General features: G+C 27.5%; 2 protein-coding genes across 12 annotated transcripts in view; both read right to left on the bottom strand.

Moving 5' to 3' along the window:
• Positions 1-1975: 1975 nt before the first annotated feature.
• The window catches only part of LOC119601906 (putative mediator of RNA polymerase II transcription subunit 26), a 123668-nt gene continuing 107633 nt past the window's right edge, over positions 1976-18010 (bottom strand). For 10 of the 11 annotated variants that reach the window (XM_037953195.1, XM_037953176.1, XM_037953159.1 and 7 more), the window contains 2 exons: positions 4298-4487; positions 1976-4237 (listed from right to left, as the gene is read on the bottom strand). In XM_037953195.1, coding sequence (XP_037809123.1) covers positions 2223-4237; positions 4298-4487 — 2205 coding nt within the window. In that variant the 3' untranslated portion in view covers positions 1976-2222. Of the gene's footprint in view, positions 4238-4297; positions 4488-6072; positions 6132-18010 lie in introns of those variants that run through there. The other variant, XM_037953151.1, reaches the window with a different exon arrangement.
• On the bottom strand, positions 10680-16731 carry LOC119601953 (putative mediator of RNA polymerase II transcription subunit 26). The gene is made up of 3 exons (XM_037953262.1): positions 16463-16731; positions 12897-13222; positions 10680-12834 (listed from the first exon to the last, which is right to left on the bottom strand). Exons 1-3 carry the CDS (start codon positions 16481-16483, stop codon positions 11361-11363), a joined length of 1821 nt encoding a protein of 606 aa, XP_037809190.1. The 5' UTR covers positions 16484-16731; the 3' UTR covers positions 10680-11360.

Below are 18010 nucleotides of genomic sequence, written 5' to 3'. Positions count from 1 at the left end.
AAAAGGTATAGCTCTGTTGACGTCAACGAAGCTGGTTTGCAGTAAAAGCAGCGGCGCATAAAACACGAAAATATCTGAGGCGAGGCATATACATCGAACGTTGAGCAAAGTTTTACACCGGCTAAATTTCAATGAGCAGCTTATTATTAGATAAAAGAAAACTTGCTTAAATGAAAACAAGTTAATTTTATATATTTTATATTGTAAAATTCCATAAATTTAGCGAAAGTGTTCTGTAAATTGTACAAAATATGGCGAAATTTTCAAGAAGTATTAAGCTGAAAAATTTTCGGCGGCGGCGGCTTTGACATTTTGTTCGGCGGCTAGGAACAAAGAAATCAAAATTTTATAATTTTTCTTGACTAAATATTAAAATAATATCGTCAACAAATATACAAACATTTTGAAAATTTGATATGGTATTGGCAATAGTTACTTCCACAGATATAATATATGTTCAATAACAAATAATTGTTACAAATTATCATAAATAATATAATAATATAATAACTTGGAGATATATGTTAGCTTTTTTCTGGCAACTCTGTTCCCAAACATTTGTGATTGGTTGTGTTCATTACATAAATAAAACAAGGCGAAATCGCATTTTTTGAAATTGACATTTAATAGCAAAATAGATATTGTTTGAAAGTAAATTTGGATTTGATAAATCAATTTTTAAAAATTCAACAAAAAATGTCTTGTGCCTCAACTATAGCGAGCTTATAATTTAATGGAATAAAAATGCTGTGTATAAAAGCTGATAAGATTATAAATTACCAAAAGGAATAAGATCACTACGGATTGAAACCTCTATGTATGTTGAAATTGCTCTTTTGGAGAAGGATTTTGTCGTTGAACCGTTTCAAAAAGGCTTTGAACATAGCAGGATTACTTCACAACAAAGATATATGAAATATGCAAATACAAATGGATACGATATTATTTGTAACGTACTTGTGTGGATTTCTTGTTGTTACAAAAGGATTACCATTTAGCCTTACAACACGAGATAAAGTAACTTGATCAGGGAAGAAGCTTTGAGTAATAGTGCTATGTCATTTGATTAACACATAGCCTGAGATGGAAAAGTAGGCCTCCCTGCATTTAAAGAAAAAATTTGTACATCATGTAATACGAATATTTTTATTAATACATATCAATTTTTGTGATTTTTTTCAGTTATTATTATTATATTTTGCTGGATTTACCAATTTTGTTTGGGGAAATATGCGTCAATGGATATAAGTATAACTTCTGGAAGCTCAATGTTAACTAGTAATGCATATAGTAGACTAGTAATGATTGTATATGTTGGATTTAGTATGCTTTTATTTTCCGATGACCCTTTCACTGATAATTTTAACATTTATTTATTTATTTGAAAGCATAAATATTATAAATTTTTTTGGATTTACCAATTTTGTGTACATTTGATTTGGTAAATATGCATCGATGGATATAAATTTAAGTTCTGCAAACTCAATGTTAACTAATAATGATTGTATATGTTGGATTTAGTATGCGTTCATTGTCCGTTGACCCTCTCACTGATAATTTTAACATTTATTTATTTAAAACAGATAAATGATATGGAATTATATTAAAATTTTTGAGACATTTATTTGCTATACGATATATTTTGCCAATAATTTTAACGAATTTGTAATCATTTAATAAAAGTAAAGTAATGCACTACTTAATAAAATATAATAATCATTTCAAAACACGAATCATGTAGGGAGCAAAATTTACTTTTTAAAAGTAGTTTAAAAGAAAATTTCACCGGTTATTTTAACATTTTAATAATTAAAAAGTAGACAATAAGTATTAGTATTGAATTATAGTGCAAGTTTATATAACTTTGGTTTGCTATGCAATATTTTTTTGTCATTGATTTGCAGATTCTATTACATAGTTCACTCTTTATGTAAAGTAATAATTTCATTTGGAGATTTTCTTTCAAGATTATTGTAAAAAATAAAACACACGAGACTATTGTTTATAAAAATTATTAAAAATAAATAACACAAACTTTTAATATCATTTGAAATTGGTGTACAATTAAACAATAGTAATTGTTATTAAATTAAAATTCAGCACAACTTCAGGTGCATTAAAATTATTATAAAAAGATATTATAAAATAATTAATTATAAATAAATAAAGAAAAATTCTAGTAATTTCATTTGCGTTGGCTATTAAAATAATAGATTAGTTTTTTAATTTTTTGGTGGTGGACGTAGAGCAACGTTAGCTTCATAATCTTTTATAGAAGCACGATGTGTTGACTTTTTGTTTGCACTTTGATGAGCGGTGCCACCACGTTTACCTCTTTTACCGGGAGCATGTCTGTTTGTTAGGTGTGTCTTATAAGTCTGTTGGTATCCATAACCCTCAGGATTGTTATTAAATTTAGGATTATAACTATCAAGTTCTAGAGGCTTATATTTATGATTTCGAGGCTGTTGCTGCTCATAACTAGCATTGGCATCATCATATTTAGTAGGCATTGCCTCCTTCTTTAGAACATGTTGGTAAGGGTTCATTATAGGATAGCCATCTTCGGAAACATTGGAACTAGAAGCTTCGCGATCAGGTTCACGATCAGTTGGTGGTTCTGCATAATAGCCACCTTGAGAATTGGAAGCGGCGTAACCTTTATAGTCTGGATGATTTTCTGCTGCAGCCTTTAATTTACGGAATTCTGCTTCGGCTCGCTGCTTTTGTTTATATGGCAAGGAGTTAATGTCGTGATAGATTTCTGAATTGAAATACAATTTGTTTGGCTTGTTGGGTGAAGCACTTTGATGTTCTTCTGGATCCGGGGTTGTAACTACATGAGAAAGATCAAATTCTTCCAAGTTCTTTAGTGCTTGTGAATGATCAAATTGCTCGTATGACTTGATAGGTAGATTATAAGGTTTGGAAACAGTTTTTACTGTGGCGGTGTGTAAAGGTGCTTTTGTTTTTATTTTGTAGATAAATTCAACATTTGGCGTTAATTCGGCTACATCATGGGCAGGCGCTTGATACGCATTTTCGTTTTCTGGCTGATAATTAGGTTTAGGAACAGAATTTTTGTGGTACTTTTGGTTTTGAGATATGGAGTGAGAAGGCAAGTGTTTATAGGGATCTTGATAGTTGCCACTAGAAGAGGAAATATATTTCGTTGGCTTAATTGTAGAAGATGCAATACGTTTCTCATCACTTCCTGGAACAGTTATGACTTTAAAATAGGTTTTGGATTCTTGGTTTTGAGGGGCTGCAATAATCTTGCCTTCTGCTTCCAACTCCTTCATATATTTAATGACAGACTTTTCAATTTGCTTCATGATTTCGGCTTTTGGTATTTCCGTGGAAGCGGACACTCGTATCCTATCATCATTTTCATTGGAATTTTCTTGATATTGGGGAACAGGTTTGTATATATATTTAGTGCGATAGTTACGGTCTACAACTGATTGCTGTGCTGGATCATAACCTTCGGTGTGTTCTTCATAAATATTGTAGGATCTGGTGACAGGATCTTTTTCATACACTGGTGCGGGAGATTCAACGGCTTCATTACGTTCTGCTGCTGGTTCTTTCTGCTCTCTGTCTTTTACCAATTGCTGAGCTTGTTGTATTTGTTCTTGAAGCTTAGCTTGTAAATGTTCTTCCAATTGTTGTTTTGGATCGTTTTCGGAGGAAGGTCTAGAGGAATATTGATGGTAAGCTTGTTGCTGTGATTGTTCTTCGTCAGTTGCATATTGTGGATGTTGTACTTCCTTTTGCGTGTAGGTGAAATATTCGTAATTATTTTGTTTTTGTTCCTCGTTTTGCTTTTGTTGTTCATGTTGTTGATGATGCTCATGTTGTTGATGATGCTCATGCTGTTGTTGATGTTCATGTTGTTGATGATGTTCTAGTAGTTGTTCTTGATGTTGTTGATGATGTTCTAGCAATTGTTGATTTTCTTGTTGTGCATGATCCTGTTCTTTTTGCTGTTGCTGGTAGTACTGTTGAGGTTGTTCAGCTTGTGTTGGTTCTGGTTCATAGGGTACGCGTATAGGTTCACGCAATCGCGATCCATACATACCCATTGCTTTGGCCACATATTCTTCAGCTGTTTCAGTATCTTCGGATGAATCATGAGGTATTGTGATACTGCTAGTGTATTTGGCTGTTATTTTAGTATGTAGAGGTTTATGCTCAGGCTGTATTAAATTAATATCGGCCGTATTGTATATATAGTCTTAAAAAGAATGCAAGTAATGTTTAGAATTGAATAAGGGAATAAACTAATAAGGTTTACCTCCTGCATCTGTGGAGTATGCACCACCTCGACGATATTTATTAGGTTCAGTATTGGATGAGGCTGCTATTATTTGATCAGCTGAGGTTTTTTCGGTAGCTTCATCCGAAGACTGTTTAGTGTTGCCGGGACCAAAACGACGTCTATTACGTCCATTTGCTACAGCTTCATTAAACCCTAAAGATGCTACCTTTAAATTGAATAAATAAAGAAATTACGCTATAGTTTAAATTTATAAAAATCTTATGGTGTTTCTTTTAATTAGGAAGGTATGAATAAATGTGTATGTTTAATAAATTTATAAATTAATTTTATATTTGGTAAAATAAATGCTTGGTTATTTATACCAATTATTGCAAGATGTTTTACTGTTGAGTTTAATTAATGATACAAATATCATATCAAGACAGAGATATCTCAGCACAAGATGTAAACAAATAACAATTAACAAATATTTATTTATGAAATTGACCATAACTCGGGAGAATATTGGATAAAGTAAAACGAATTAAAAAATATTCTTTAAAGTTAAGAAAGAACTATTTCTTTAATGCTGTAATAAGTATAGTTTTAAAATAGTAAATTATCTAAAGAAGCTTGACAATAATTTGGTAAATAGTTAAACCTAATTTTGTTGAGCTAATTTGAAAATTAATGATTTAATTTATAAATTTAATATACATATTTGATTATGAAGATGATTGAAAAAATACAAGAAGGATTCTATGACATATTTTATTTAGTCCTTTATGAAGATTTACAAACATTGCTTAATTTTTTTAAAAATTCTATGGATTAAATAAATTGGTATGTTATTTACTGCAAATCCTTTCTTTAAGTATTTGAATGAGTGATTAGAAAATAATCTGCTCAACAATCCATATGAAGTTTTTTTTATTTTTAACACCTAATAATCACAATATTTATCACTAAATTGTGTAGGAGTATATTAAACCAATTATGTTATTGTTTATGCACTAAAACATTTTGAAGCCCGTAGGATAATGTATTCATAATTTTTAATCATAGAATTGTTATTTTTTTATATTTAAAGGATTTTATTTTATATAAAATTTATAAGTTTATTTGATAAGGAAGAAGAGACTTTTTGAAAATTTTGATTAGTTTTGTTGATTTCAGTTAAATACAACTAAATCGTAGAGAATTATTTTTTGCAAACAACCAAGAACTAAAGTTTTCTGTTATTTCGGAAATGCAACCTTAGATTTATAATTAATTGATTAATCTTAATGTTCATGTTATTGACTTTTTTATATTGTTTATTTTGTATTTACAGTTTCTTAGGAAAGAAAAAAGCTTTCGCTTTTACTTAGATTTGATTTATTTTTATCACGCTTGGCTAAAATTTAACGCCAACACCCAACACTAAACTCCAACAATAGAAAATAAATAACATTATGTTGGTGTAAAGTTCATTAACACGTTACGTTAACTTTTTATTGAAATCGAATAATATTAAAACTGATTTTTACAAACACCATCATTACAATTATACGATCATTATCCTGGCATTATTGCAACACAAATTATCCATTTTTATTGTTAAAAATGACTAATTAAACCAGTTTTAGACAACACATTTTCACAATTTCTTTTTTGTTTTTAGACATGTTTTCTTTTATGCTTTTATCACTGATTTTTCAGTTTATATCATTTTTTATTAGGTTAAATTATTTTAAATATTACTGCACTGAAGCAGGACATTTGCAAAATGTCCATTTTGTTTATTATCCCGAACTGTTGGCGTTACTTACAATGAGCAAGGTTATGTATAAAAATTTTAACTGTAGCGCGTACATTTCACTTTGGTATCTAAACATCAATTGTTTTCGCAATATGTCCAATCCAAAGCTTTTATAATGTGAATTTCTTTTTTGAATGGTATTTTCCAACGTTCGTAGCATTCAACATTTTCCCTGTTAAAAAAAACTTGCATGTAAACATGCAGTCAGCATTTCGAACACTTTATACAATACTTGTGCATAATGCATTTGTATAATGATAGAAACGTAAAAAATTGGTGCATATAAATGTGTGCATTTCAAAAACTTGCAGAAATGAACAAAAAAAAAAAAAAAAAACTCTGTAAAAACTTGGCTCTGAATCAATTTAGTGATAACAGGTATTTATAAACAAATATTACTTCATATTTTTAGCATAAAAATCCACTTATACCTTCTTCAATGTTTTACTTTTTATTAAAGTATTGAAGATTGTGACATTTTATTTTTACACAATTGTCAAGTGCTGATGACTTTGTAATTAATTAAATGTTGTTTAATTACATTTGATATATATTAAACGTTTGTTCGATTGTTTTAAACATTGTTTTTAGTATCGTAATGACAATGACGTTGAACTTTGTTAGTTTGTTTAAACATCTTTTGCTGGCCATACAACTTTTCTTACTTATTTCTATGATCTCAAGACATTAAGTTGTATTTTCAACTTTAATGAAAACTAGACAGCCAAACAGTTTATATAACAAATTATCTGGTATAAATGATAATGCGTTTTTGTATTGTTTCATTACATGATGCTGTACTAGTATGTCACTGTTAAAAGTGAAAAACTCGTTAAAATAACTTCACTTCACATTGTAAGCAGTGAAATGTTTAATTAACCACGGAAGCCATATTTCTACCAATTTCGACAAAAATTATAATGAGCCATATACAAAATAAATCATAAATGGTGTTACAATTAATGACTTTCCTATTAAAATCGTTTTCAATGTAGAACGAAATATTTAACTATATATTTTTAAAATGGGTTAATTGTTTATATTGATTTCATATATTGCCTACAAGATATGTCTCTGAAATTATTAAAAATAATATGATTATACATGTTAATTTTATACTATTTAGATAATAATGATAATATAACAAAGCTGTAAATATTTATGTAATTATTTAAATAATTTTTTCAACTTTTTGTATAGATACTGTAAATTCTGCACAACCAGATTTAAACAATAAAAACTATGTTTAAAATTAATAACAGAAACTTTCTAATATTGTCAATTAATTATTAACTATTTAAACAGAATTGCTCGTGATTTGTCACAGTTGGTAAACGAATTTAAAACACTATGTAGAGTTTTAAATATTTATTATTTGTTTAAAATATAACTTTAGCATAATTAATACATCAGTTAAGTTGTTACTTTGGCGGAAAAACTATTTGAAATAAGATTATAAATGTTTTAATTTCTTTGAAAGTAGAAATGTATTTAGCTTGTAATTTGTTGAACTGGCATTTTTGATTAGGTTAAATATATGTTTTAATTTGTTTTAAACTAATCAGTTTTCCCCATTAATTTATCAGTTGTAAATTATCAAGGTATATTTCTATTACAATATTTACACTTGAAAATGCTTTTTTAATATAAATTTTCCAAGATTTGTGTACTAAAAAAAGATATAAATTTAAAATGTAACTTAAATGCCGTAAGTAAAGAAATACTTTTTATTTTTGGCTGAAAAAATTCACCCACAAGGAAAGTTTTTTTTATAAATTGTTATTTTTCAGCCGCATTGTTTTAAAAATAGAGTTTTTTATTACCACAATTAAAGAAACTGCTTTACAAGAAAATCATTCACCATAAAAATCTTATTTTTGTTTATTTTTCTTTGTCTTACTTTTTTAGTTTGCAGTAATATGTATGATGTAAAATCAATTAAATATGTATATATTTTTTCACACTATTAAAAATTTATAACAAATTTTTTTAATAATATTTGTAACTTGTTACTAAATACTATTAAAAAAACATATTTCCCATAAATTATAAAATAATATTAGTATTGGTTTAATTGTTTATAATACATGTATGTACATATTTCCTAGCTTTTATTTCTTCAGCAAATGTCATCTTTTTACCATTGAATTATAAATATTTCCGTTTTGATTTGCATACAAGTCTGAAATAAGTCTTTGGGCCAATAATTCATGCCAGGAAGCTGTTAATATGCTGTGGGAGATTTCATTGAAGAAAACTTTTTAAATATAATAAAGTTGTTTGTTACTGTGTTGGGTGAGGTACTGGTTAATTACATAAATAATATGTTTATTAAAAGGTTTTAATTATTTTGTTTCAAAAACATTGGATCTCCGAATTCTGAAATACAAAAGTCGAAGAAGATTTTGTAGAGCCAAGTTTTTATAAAAATTATTAAAATTTTTAACAATTTAACTTATAAAAACTCTACAATTAATAAAATAAAGTATACTATACTATCTATTTAATATTCCCTAGCAAATTTTTAATCAAATGCTATTTAAAATTTATTTAACTAGTCTCAAAATGCCAAATTGCATAATTATTTATTTTCATCTAGGAAACGCCTTTTTGTTTCAATACAATATGTATTTACAAAATTCATATGTAAAATCATTCGTAAAATGTTGTTACTATAGTGGATAAAACTATGAATAACGACGTGTATTGGCATTTTAAACATTACAATAAAAGTAATTTGGCACCAAAGATGAAGTTTTTGTGCTTGTGCGAAAAAAAGATAAATGTCAGTGTGGTTAAATAGTTTAACACTTATGTCATTTGTACGATTGTAAGAAATTGCAACGAAAACAAAAGAGTAGATACTGAAATTTAACCATAATTAGCTAAAAGACCGACCGATTTGTGAAATTCCATAGGGAAGCTCTTGGTCAAGTGTTTATGTACAGTTCGAAAAGGAGACAAATTATAATGATAATAACTTTGAATATTTAGTTAAATTACTTAGATATTGCTGGTTTACTAAAAATCGAGTCTTTTAAATATCCACAGTGCTAAAATCTTTCAGATATGTATATTTATTTTTATTTAGTGTCATTGATTTTGTTTATTTGATTAAAAGATTTGAATGTCTGCTACATTAATCTGTTTTTATTATTCTAAAGCCACTTAACGTGTAGCCAGGTTTTTTAAGTTTCGATCCTTTAATTGCCAATGACCGATATAACTATGAAAGAACTATACAAGGGCTTATTCGTGAAGAGTTCGCAATAGAGACTGTTGAATAACGAACTTATCAGATTATATGGATATGGATGTAATATTTAGACTTGTTAAATAAAAATATTCGGAAGATTTCTTTTGTATAACTTGACTTTAAATTATTCGGCCTGAGCATGTTTCAGCAAACACCTTTAACAACTATTCGATTACCAACAATTAGTAAGTAATAAAAGTGGTTTATCTAGATTAATGATGGCTACAAAAAGTTGCCAAGTTTTATATACAGATGATACAAGCATTAAATCACGCACTTAAATGTTTATTTTATACAAAATGAAAGTTTAAATAGACATTGATTATTGTTGTTAAGATTGAGTGGGTATTGTTTTAAATATTGGTAGATACATTAGATATAACAGATGTTTATTGCTTGTACTTAATAATTTTTCAAAATATAAATATGTAATGAAATTACCAAAATATACTGAGTTCATTATATTTGCAGTAATCAGTTTCCTTCTTTCATTTTAAAATAAAAAAATAGTTCAATATGACTGTGATGTACGTATGTTTATTAATGTAATACATATTTCCTTTTTTGTTAAAACAAAGACTTGGTTGGTATCACTACTCGTGGTATTAAATGAATAAAAGTGGATAATATATTCCATGTAGAGAAAAAATAAGTGCAAATGGTGTGGCGAAATTATATTGCACATTTTTATACTTTCGATTGGATATAGGTGGAATCATTTCAATGTTTGTATATTTAATTATTTTCTTTATGAAAAACTATACTTATAATTTTGACGCATATTTGTTGATGGTGAGTTGCTTGACCATAAAACTAAATCATGGTTTTATTCAGTTGCGTGTAATTTAAAATGTACAAACTTTTGATTCACAAAAAGTATTAAATAATAATAGTACGAAAATGTACCCTCAAAAATATATGTATGCATGTATAAAAGCACTTATATAGTTGTATATTTGAAACTATTTCCCATACGAATGGGTTAATTTTAGAAAAGCTTTAATATATAATGCAAAGAAATAAAATAAATTTTCGTTTAAAAATACTGTCTATATTACGGCGTCAAAATATTAACTACGAGCTTAATTTTTAACATTACCACTTAAAACTGTTATTGGTTAATAATTTCAGATGTTTTATTTAAAGCTTTTATAAAATTGTTTATCAATATACAATATAACTAACTGTCCATTGTTTTTGGATTAGTACGTCTTCTAGCGTTATATTCGGAACATGGATAAAGTTAGAGATTTTAAATACCTCTACTGTTCATTTTTTAATAAAATAACATTAAGTTTTTAAACATGCAAATACTATTACTGATTTGTATAAGTCAAACAATTGCAACTGTATAATCCATTTTTGGTTAGATTTTATTTAAATATAATCATTAAATTTGTAGTTCATCAAGAACCAGATACAATTTAATTTATGAAATTTTTCGTATTTTTGAAGTCTTTTTGAATTACTTCAAATAAATACATATGTACTACGTATGTATATAATGAAGAGTCTTATAATAAAATATTGCACATTTTAATACATTTCTTTTAAAATTTTTTTAATATTAAACCTATTTTCAACTGAAATGAAGTGTGAGAATTGATTTCAATTATAATTGCAGAATATAAAATGAATGGATTAATTTTAATGAATAACAATTGAAATGTTTATTAAGATATTAAACCCTTTTCTTTGCCTTATTAGAATCGTTTTGAAACTCATTAAGTAGTCTATTTGTTAATTTGCTTAGAGAACAACGTATGTATATTGTTAGCAGTTATCTATAACAATAGAGAATTTATAAGAAAATGAGTTTAAATATTGAGATTCAAGATTGTATAATAGATTCATAAGTATATAAAAAATAAACACAAAATATACATAAAAACAAAATTAAATTAAAAACAACGCAAAACTTATTAAAAAATATGTATGTTTAGACACTTATATGATATAAAAAATCAGTACCATTTTATATTTAGACCAACACTATCGTTATTTTTGGGTTTCTCGCCATTTTAATTTAGTCTATCCACAGTTCAACCATCTATCACTTGAGTTGTTTTAAATTCTACAGCACTACCGGTTTCGGCACCTAATTTTTCGCGTACGAATTCGCGTATTTTTTGTAGTCCATTTTCAGCCTCTTTTGCCGAAGCTGCTCTTCTTGTATGTGCTGTCCGTCCTCTTGCTCGAGCTTTAACGCTATGGGCATGGTAATTATATGGTCTTTGTGTGACGGGCGCTGCTTCGGGGTTAGCCGGCTCCGCATTGTTATAATGTTGCTGGTAGTTGGTTGAACTTTCCTGTTGGTTCTGATTTTCTTGTAAATTTTGATACTGATTTTGTTGCTGGAAATCTTGATGATAATCTGGCACTGATGCGGCTGTGTGTCTATCATTAGGTTTTATGGAAGGTAACTGGTACATTTGGTAATCTTGAGCGGAGTTATCATTTTTGTTTGTAAAAACAACCTTAGTGTGTGATGGTCGTGGATTATTTTCAGCTACAGGTAATGTTGATGAGTGTTCATTTTGATTTGTTTGTTCTTGAACATAAATAGGTTGTTGTGTTTCGGGTTGAGCCTGAGATGCTTCATAATCGGAATGTCCCTGGGGCATCATGGACATTAAATACACATGCTGATATGTGTTGGCTGGCGGGCCTTCAGGTTGAGCATATTGTTGTTGGTGAGTGTAATAAAACTGGGGTTGTTCTTGTGCCTGTTGCTGATATTGAGGCTGATGTTGGTATTGGTGTTGTTCTTGTGGCTGATATTGTATTTGATGTTGATACTGAGGTGCCTGCTGTTCTTCTCCACCTTGTTGTGGGGGATAATAAGACTGCTGTTCTTGTAACGGTTGTTCGGGTTGTGAAGAATGTCTGTGCTTATAGTTCTGGTAGACATTATCTATTTCTGGGTATTGAACTGGTTGAGGTGTAACAGCAATTTGGTGATCATATTGTACTTGCTGTTGATAATCATTTTGCTCTGGTATTTGAACATGGGATTGATGGTGTTCAACAAGTTCTTCCTGACCATCATTGATTGCAGTATTTCCATGTCCGTAATCCAATTGTTGAAGCTGATGTTGCTGATTGTTTCTTTGTTCTGCTTCTTCTAAGATGCGCAAGTATTGTGCGGCTCTTATTTCTAAATATTTTTGCAAAAGCATTTGCAAATGTGTGGCATATTTAGCTGGTCCTGGTATACGCAATACAATAACTGGTTCTTCATACTGATGCTGTTGTTGGCCATGGTGCTGTTGTGTCTGGAAATGATCCGTTTGTTGCTGAAGTTCTGGTTTAGGTACATCTATCTGTGGTCCACTCTGTGTGATATAGGATTGCGTCTTCAATTCGTATGAATATGATGGTTCTATTGACACTTCAGTTTTTCCATCTCCTGTTAGGAAGTAACTGGGTGCCTTATTGCCAATATTTTGTTGGGAATATGGATAAAACATGAACTTGGGAGGATTGTACTGATAACCATTGTGAGCATAACCATAGCTAAAAGAAAATATTATTAATTAACATGAAAATGTATTTAAAGTGATTCAATAATAACTCACCCCAACTCTCCATCTATAGTTCTTTTGCTATTTTTTGATTCGGTGACATTTTTATTTTCTACTTTAATTTTAACTTTTCCACCGTGCAGTTTAAATTGTTTATCCAATTCCTTAATAAATGCCAAATCATCGGCTGGCAGATCATTGAATTTCTCGGTTATGTCAGCTATTTTTTTCAAAGAAGTTTTCGAGGGATTTTTTTTAATAGAACTAACTTTTTTTGGATAAGATAGCTTTTCCGCAACCTTGCTATTTGTTTTCTTTGTTATTGTTGAGTTAGTTTCTTCAGTCGCAATCACTGTCACAAATAACAAACATAAAAAACTCTGAAAATATATAAACAAACAATTGTAGTAGAAGCTTTTAAATGTGGGGAGGCGAGTAGATCAATTTATTGTTTAATCAATAAAAATAGTTGTACAAAATCATAAATTGTTGGGATATTTTCAAAGCAACTCCAAACATGGACATGACCATATTACAAGTCAATCACGTATTACAGCATACGGTTAATGCCACACAATATTGCAATGAACGTAAACTTTCAAGTTTTCTTGGAAATGCAGCTTTTTATGATGTTTTACAACCATTTAAAAAAGATACATATTGTAATGATATAATAAAATTTCATGAAAGAGTTAAGCTTAAATATAGTTGTGGAATAAATTAAACAGAACAAGGTTGCCATAACTTATACTACATTTAATAAACAATTTAATAAAACATTTAAATTTAATATTTATATGTAGTGATTTTAGTGTTCTTATAATATTTCTTTAATTTGATATTATTAAATTACTATATTTTTCCAGGAAGTAATTTATTGCATTTTCTTATAAGTTTGAAAATTTTTATTAGATTTTTAAATATAAAAATTCCTCAATATTTATAAAGTTTTTTTTTAAATATAAGATCAAATAGTAGTATGGTGTTTTAATAGCACAATTTTAAAATACAAAATAAAATAAGGAAAATTTTTTTAAAAAAAGATAAAAATTAATTTCATTGTAAATTTGGAATGGAAATATTACACAATCACTTTTCTTGAAAATACATTTATGTATGTATGTACAAGTATGCATAATAATAGTAAATTTTACAGTTGCAATTGTGGTTAATGAATATAAAAAATAAAAAACCTGTTGCAAAATCTACAAATTCGCAAAATAAAATGCTCCTAAATACCATACGTTGCCACTCTTTGTTGGCCACTTGTTAATTAAAAACGAAGATGTTATGATTAGTAATTTTATAGCAACTTATGTAATTGATTCAAACGTATGTAATATTTTCGGTGGTAAGGAGTTAAATGCTTAATGTAGTCTACTTTTAAAAACTCTATTATAAAAAATAATTGGTACAATTGTAAAAATTATTATCGATGGCCTTGATATTAAAATTTAAATGAGTTTATTTATGAAAATATATGTAAGTGGGTAACTAATGCTGGTCATTTGCCATAAATAAACTATTGCTATTATTAACTTAAGTAAACAATTTGACAGACTATTGTGGACCTATGCAATTAAACTTTATTACATTACATACATATGTATATGTATATTTTTAATGTAATTTGTTATGATAAAAAATCTGCAAATAAGTACGTATATATGCATTACAGTATTCGACCATTATTTTAAGCACTTTAAAATGTGACTAATTAAAGTTTTACAATGAGCTTCTCTATGGTAAACAAAATCATTATATTTATATCCCACTTACAGCATCATTTAACACAATATTTAATAGAACTGAACAATGGCAATTAATTAATACAATTTATGGTAAAAATATTTCTTGACCATTTAAAATACTACAATTACTATAAGTATGTACATATATGTATATGTATCTATGTAACAAAACATTTAATACTCATTATTATGTTTAATTCATATTTCTTAATAAACACATACAAGTGTTGTAAAGTATGTTTAAACATATCTTACATGACCTTGTCTTAATTTGACCATAAAAATGATAAACGTTGTACTTTTATACACAATTTAATGATGTTAAAGTAAATTAATCGTAGTAAGTTTATGTGTAACTATACACCAACATTGTTTAAGTATATAAATATGAATATTCGTGAAAAAAAAAATTATTTAAATTTTTTAGTTCATAATGAGCAAATCAATTTTTTTTGTGCGACATTTTAGAAGCTTAATAATCATATATGTACATATTGTACACTTACTACAAGACTGTCATTATTTTAAAAACGTCGTTTCGAGAAAACGGCTTTGAATACTTTATAACATTTTACCATTTTTTATATAAACAATCGAATTTGAATCTGATGTTTAAGCAGAGGTTAATACATTTTCATCTTAATTTAAACTAAATTTTTACTTATCAACCATATGAATCCAACTCACACCGAAAAAATTTACATTTCTGAAAATAGATAAAACTATATGAAAGACATATGAACGGCGCATATTTTGTATTACTCAGATCAAAAAATGCAAGTTTTAAGTTATGCCACTCTTGTAGTAATTGAGTGATATGTACAATGTAGACAAACAATTCAAAATCAATTAAATACTTAAAATGCGAAACAACTTTTTTAAAGCAAATAATAAAAAAAAAATTAATTGTGGGGAATGCATTAGTACGCTGTATCTAATCTCCATTTGAGAAGAAATTAATTTTAAATATTTTTCCCACGGCAAAGAACTCAGATTTGTGCAACCTATTCGAAGACGTATGTACATAACATTAGTTCAGTAGAATATTCTTAAAAAGTTATGAAATATTTATGCAAAATGTGTATTTCTTTAAAATGCGCATGACAGATTTTAAAATATATGAAGATAAATGATAGAAAGTAAATTTTTGCAAAACAATAATTATTAATCAATCATTCGCCAATTTTACAACTATAGAACGTATATTTTCGGAATATATTTAGAATAATTTGAATATATGTATATTTATAAGTATCTGTGTATAAATATGCATTTTTAAGACGATATTATACTGTTGAATTAAGTTGTTTATAAAAACTACGATCACTTCGACAAATATTCACAATCCAATGAAAAAATATTGACCATAAATATATATATGTAGGTCGTCATAGTTCAATTATATTTGTAATTTTTTTATTAAATAACTGAAATTAAATTACTAATTTTCTTTTTAATTACAGACAGTACATAAATTTCTATTGATTTCAATTATTGTTTGCTAACGAATAGAAACGCCGGTAAAAATATTTTTAAATCAATTCCATAAAAAGACCTTTTTAATAGTATATTACAACTAAAACAATTTGAACAGGTTGGATAACCAGTTAACGAAACACACTTCATAAGAAAACTTCCGGCACACAAATATATAGCTTGATGCAGTTTTTTTGCACAGCCTGCATCAAATTGGCAAGATGTTGTTAAACAAGTGAAACCACTATTAGATAAAAAAACTGTTAGGATGTAACTTTTACTTGGTTGGAATAAAAACTACACACAATATTAACTAAAAAATTAAAACATTATGTAAATTTTATTTCTTGCAGCAATGAAGTATTTTTTCATATATTTTATTTATAATCTTACCACTTTTAAACAGAACTTCATTTTGAATTTAATTATTTTAGCTTTTTAAGCTGTTTGAATTAGTTAATTAATTTATTTTTTTTCTTTTAGTAATTATTATTATTTTTTCTTGTATTCACTTCATTATTTACTATGCAAATTAATTTTGTTTTATTTGTACGTTTTTATTTTAAATTTATCCGTTAAAGTTTTTCATTAAAATCAATTTCTTTTACTGTAGCTGGCGCGTTGGTTGCATTAGCTTTATATACCAACTTCTCTACCAAGCGTCCGTGGCTGTATTTAAGCCAATGTGCAGTCTAGCAGAGCTTATGTCTAACCATAAACAAGAAATCTCATCTTAGACAACAGAGAGTCATGTGTTAAATCTCTCGCTGAAAATAACAAACATACATATGAATGTAACTCGAACAAAATACCTCTTTGTATATATTTTTAAAGATTTTTTCCAAATTGGAAATTCTTGAAAAACCTATTTTTGTGATAATGATGATCCACAAAGTTCAAGTTCATATCTATAAAATTTTATGTAAAAACCATTTCCAAAACAAAAGCAAACCCTTTCAAAAAATATTAAAATTTGTAAAGGTGTTATAAAAAAAAACAATTCATTCAAAAATTCAATAACAGATACACATTCACAAAAAATTTACATATGTATAAACAATTGTCGATCATCTAAATAATCTATTTAACAGCGGGCTAAATAACAAAGATTATCGAGGGAATTTGAAAAGTAAATCAACACATGTTTGTATAAAAGTAGTTAAAAATATGATTTATGTTAAAGCAAGGCTACAAACATTTAATTACTGCAAATATTTTTAATAAAAAAGAATTATGTAATCTACAGTAGCTTATGAATTAGATTTAATATTTATTTCTAATTTGTTTTTTGTTTCAAATATCTTTATATATTGACACCTTCCACGGAACAATTGTTAAGCAATCCAACATTTAATATTTGGGAAGGGAAAGAGTAAAGCGTTTATCAAATTTAAAGTTCAATATCGGGTAACATAAATAAAAAAGTGTCTAGGTTGAGTACAATTTAGATTTTTTTCTAAAATCTATATATAAACTTTTATATCTATATACAAGTTTTGCGATTTAAATAATCAATATACAATATCACTTCATTAGTTATAAATTGATTTATTATTATGTTTAATTTGTAGGGAGAAGTAATTTCGACAACGGAAACTCAACCCTTGTAACAATATTATTTAAATGTAAAACATATTAAGCGCGAAATTGCATCTGCAACCACCCAATATATAGTTCAAAAATTATATATGTATTGAAATGCAAATCAGCTCTTTAAAAAATCAACTCATACAAAAAACAGATCAATGAACTTTTTGTTTTTATATATATATTGATTCCAAACAAAACAAAACATAACAATAACTGAACCAATTTTAACATAAAACAATAAATAGATGATGAATGTAAATCTTTAATTTAATGGAATTAGTAAAAGAAAAGACAAACTGCAGAGTGATACATGTCAATCTACGCATTTTTATTAATTTATAACCTCCAACT

Source organism: Lucilia sericata, unplaced genomic scaffold, assembly GCF_015586225.1.
Source record: "Lucilia sericata isolate MDLA Ls3-8-SP2 unplaced genomic scaffold, ASM1558622v1 Contig000006F_arrow, whole genome shotgun sequence".
In the NCBI taxonomy this organism is placed as follows: Eukaryota; Metazoa; Arthropoda; class Insecta; order Diptera; family Calliphoridae; genus Lucilia; species Lucilia sericata.
Note: the sequence above shows the minus strand (reverse complement) of the source record. Positions and strands in the feature narration are given on the sequence as shown.

What these genes read in the sequence shown, in the direction of transcription:
- LOC119601953 (XM_037953262.1), bottom strand. Translation starts at nt 16,483, where the DNA reads ATGAAGTTCTGTTTAAAAGTG. An exon ending in TGAAGTTCTGTTTAAAAGTG is followed by an intron (nt 13,223 to 16,462) that starts GTAAGATTATAA and finishes ATATATTTTCAG; the next exon opens with AGTTTTTTATGTTTGTTATT. An exon ending in ACTATAGATGGAGAGTTGGG is followed by an intron (nt 12,835 to 12,896) that starts GTGAGTTATTAT and finishes ATTTTCTTTTAG; the next exon opens with CTATGGTTATGCTCACAATG.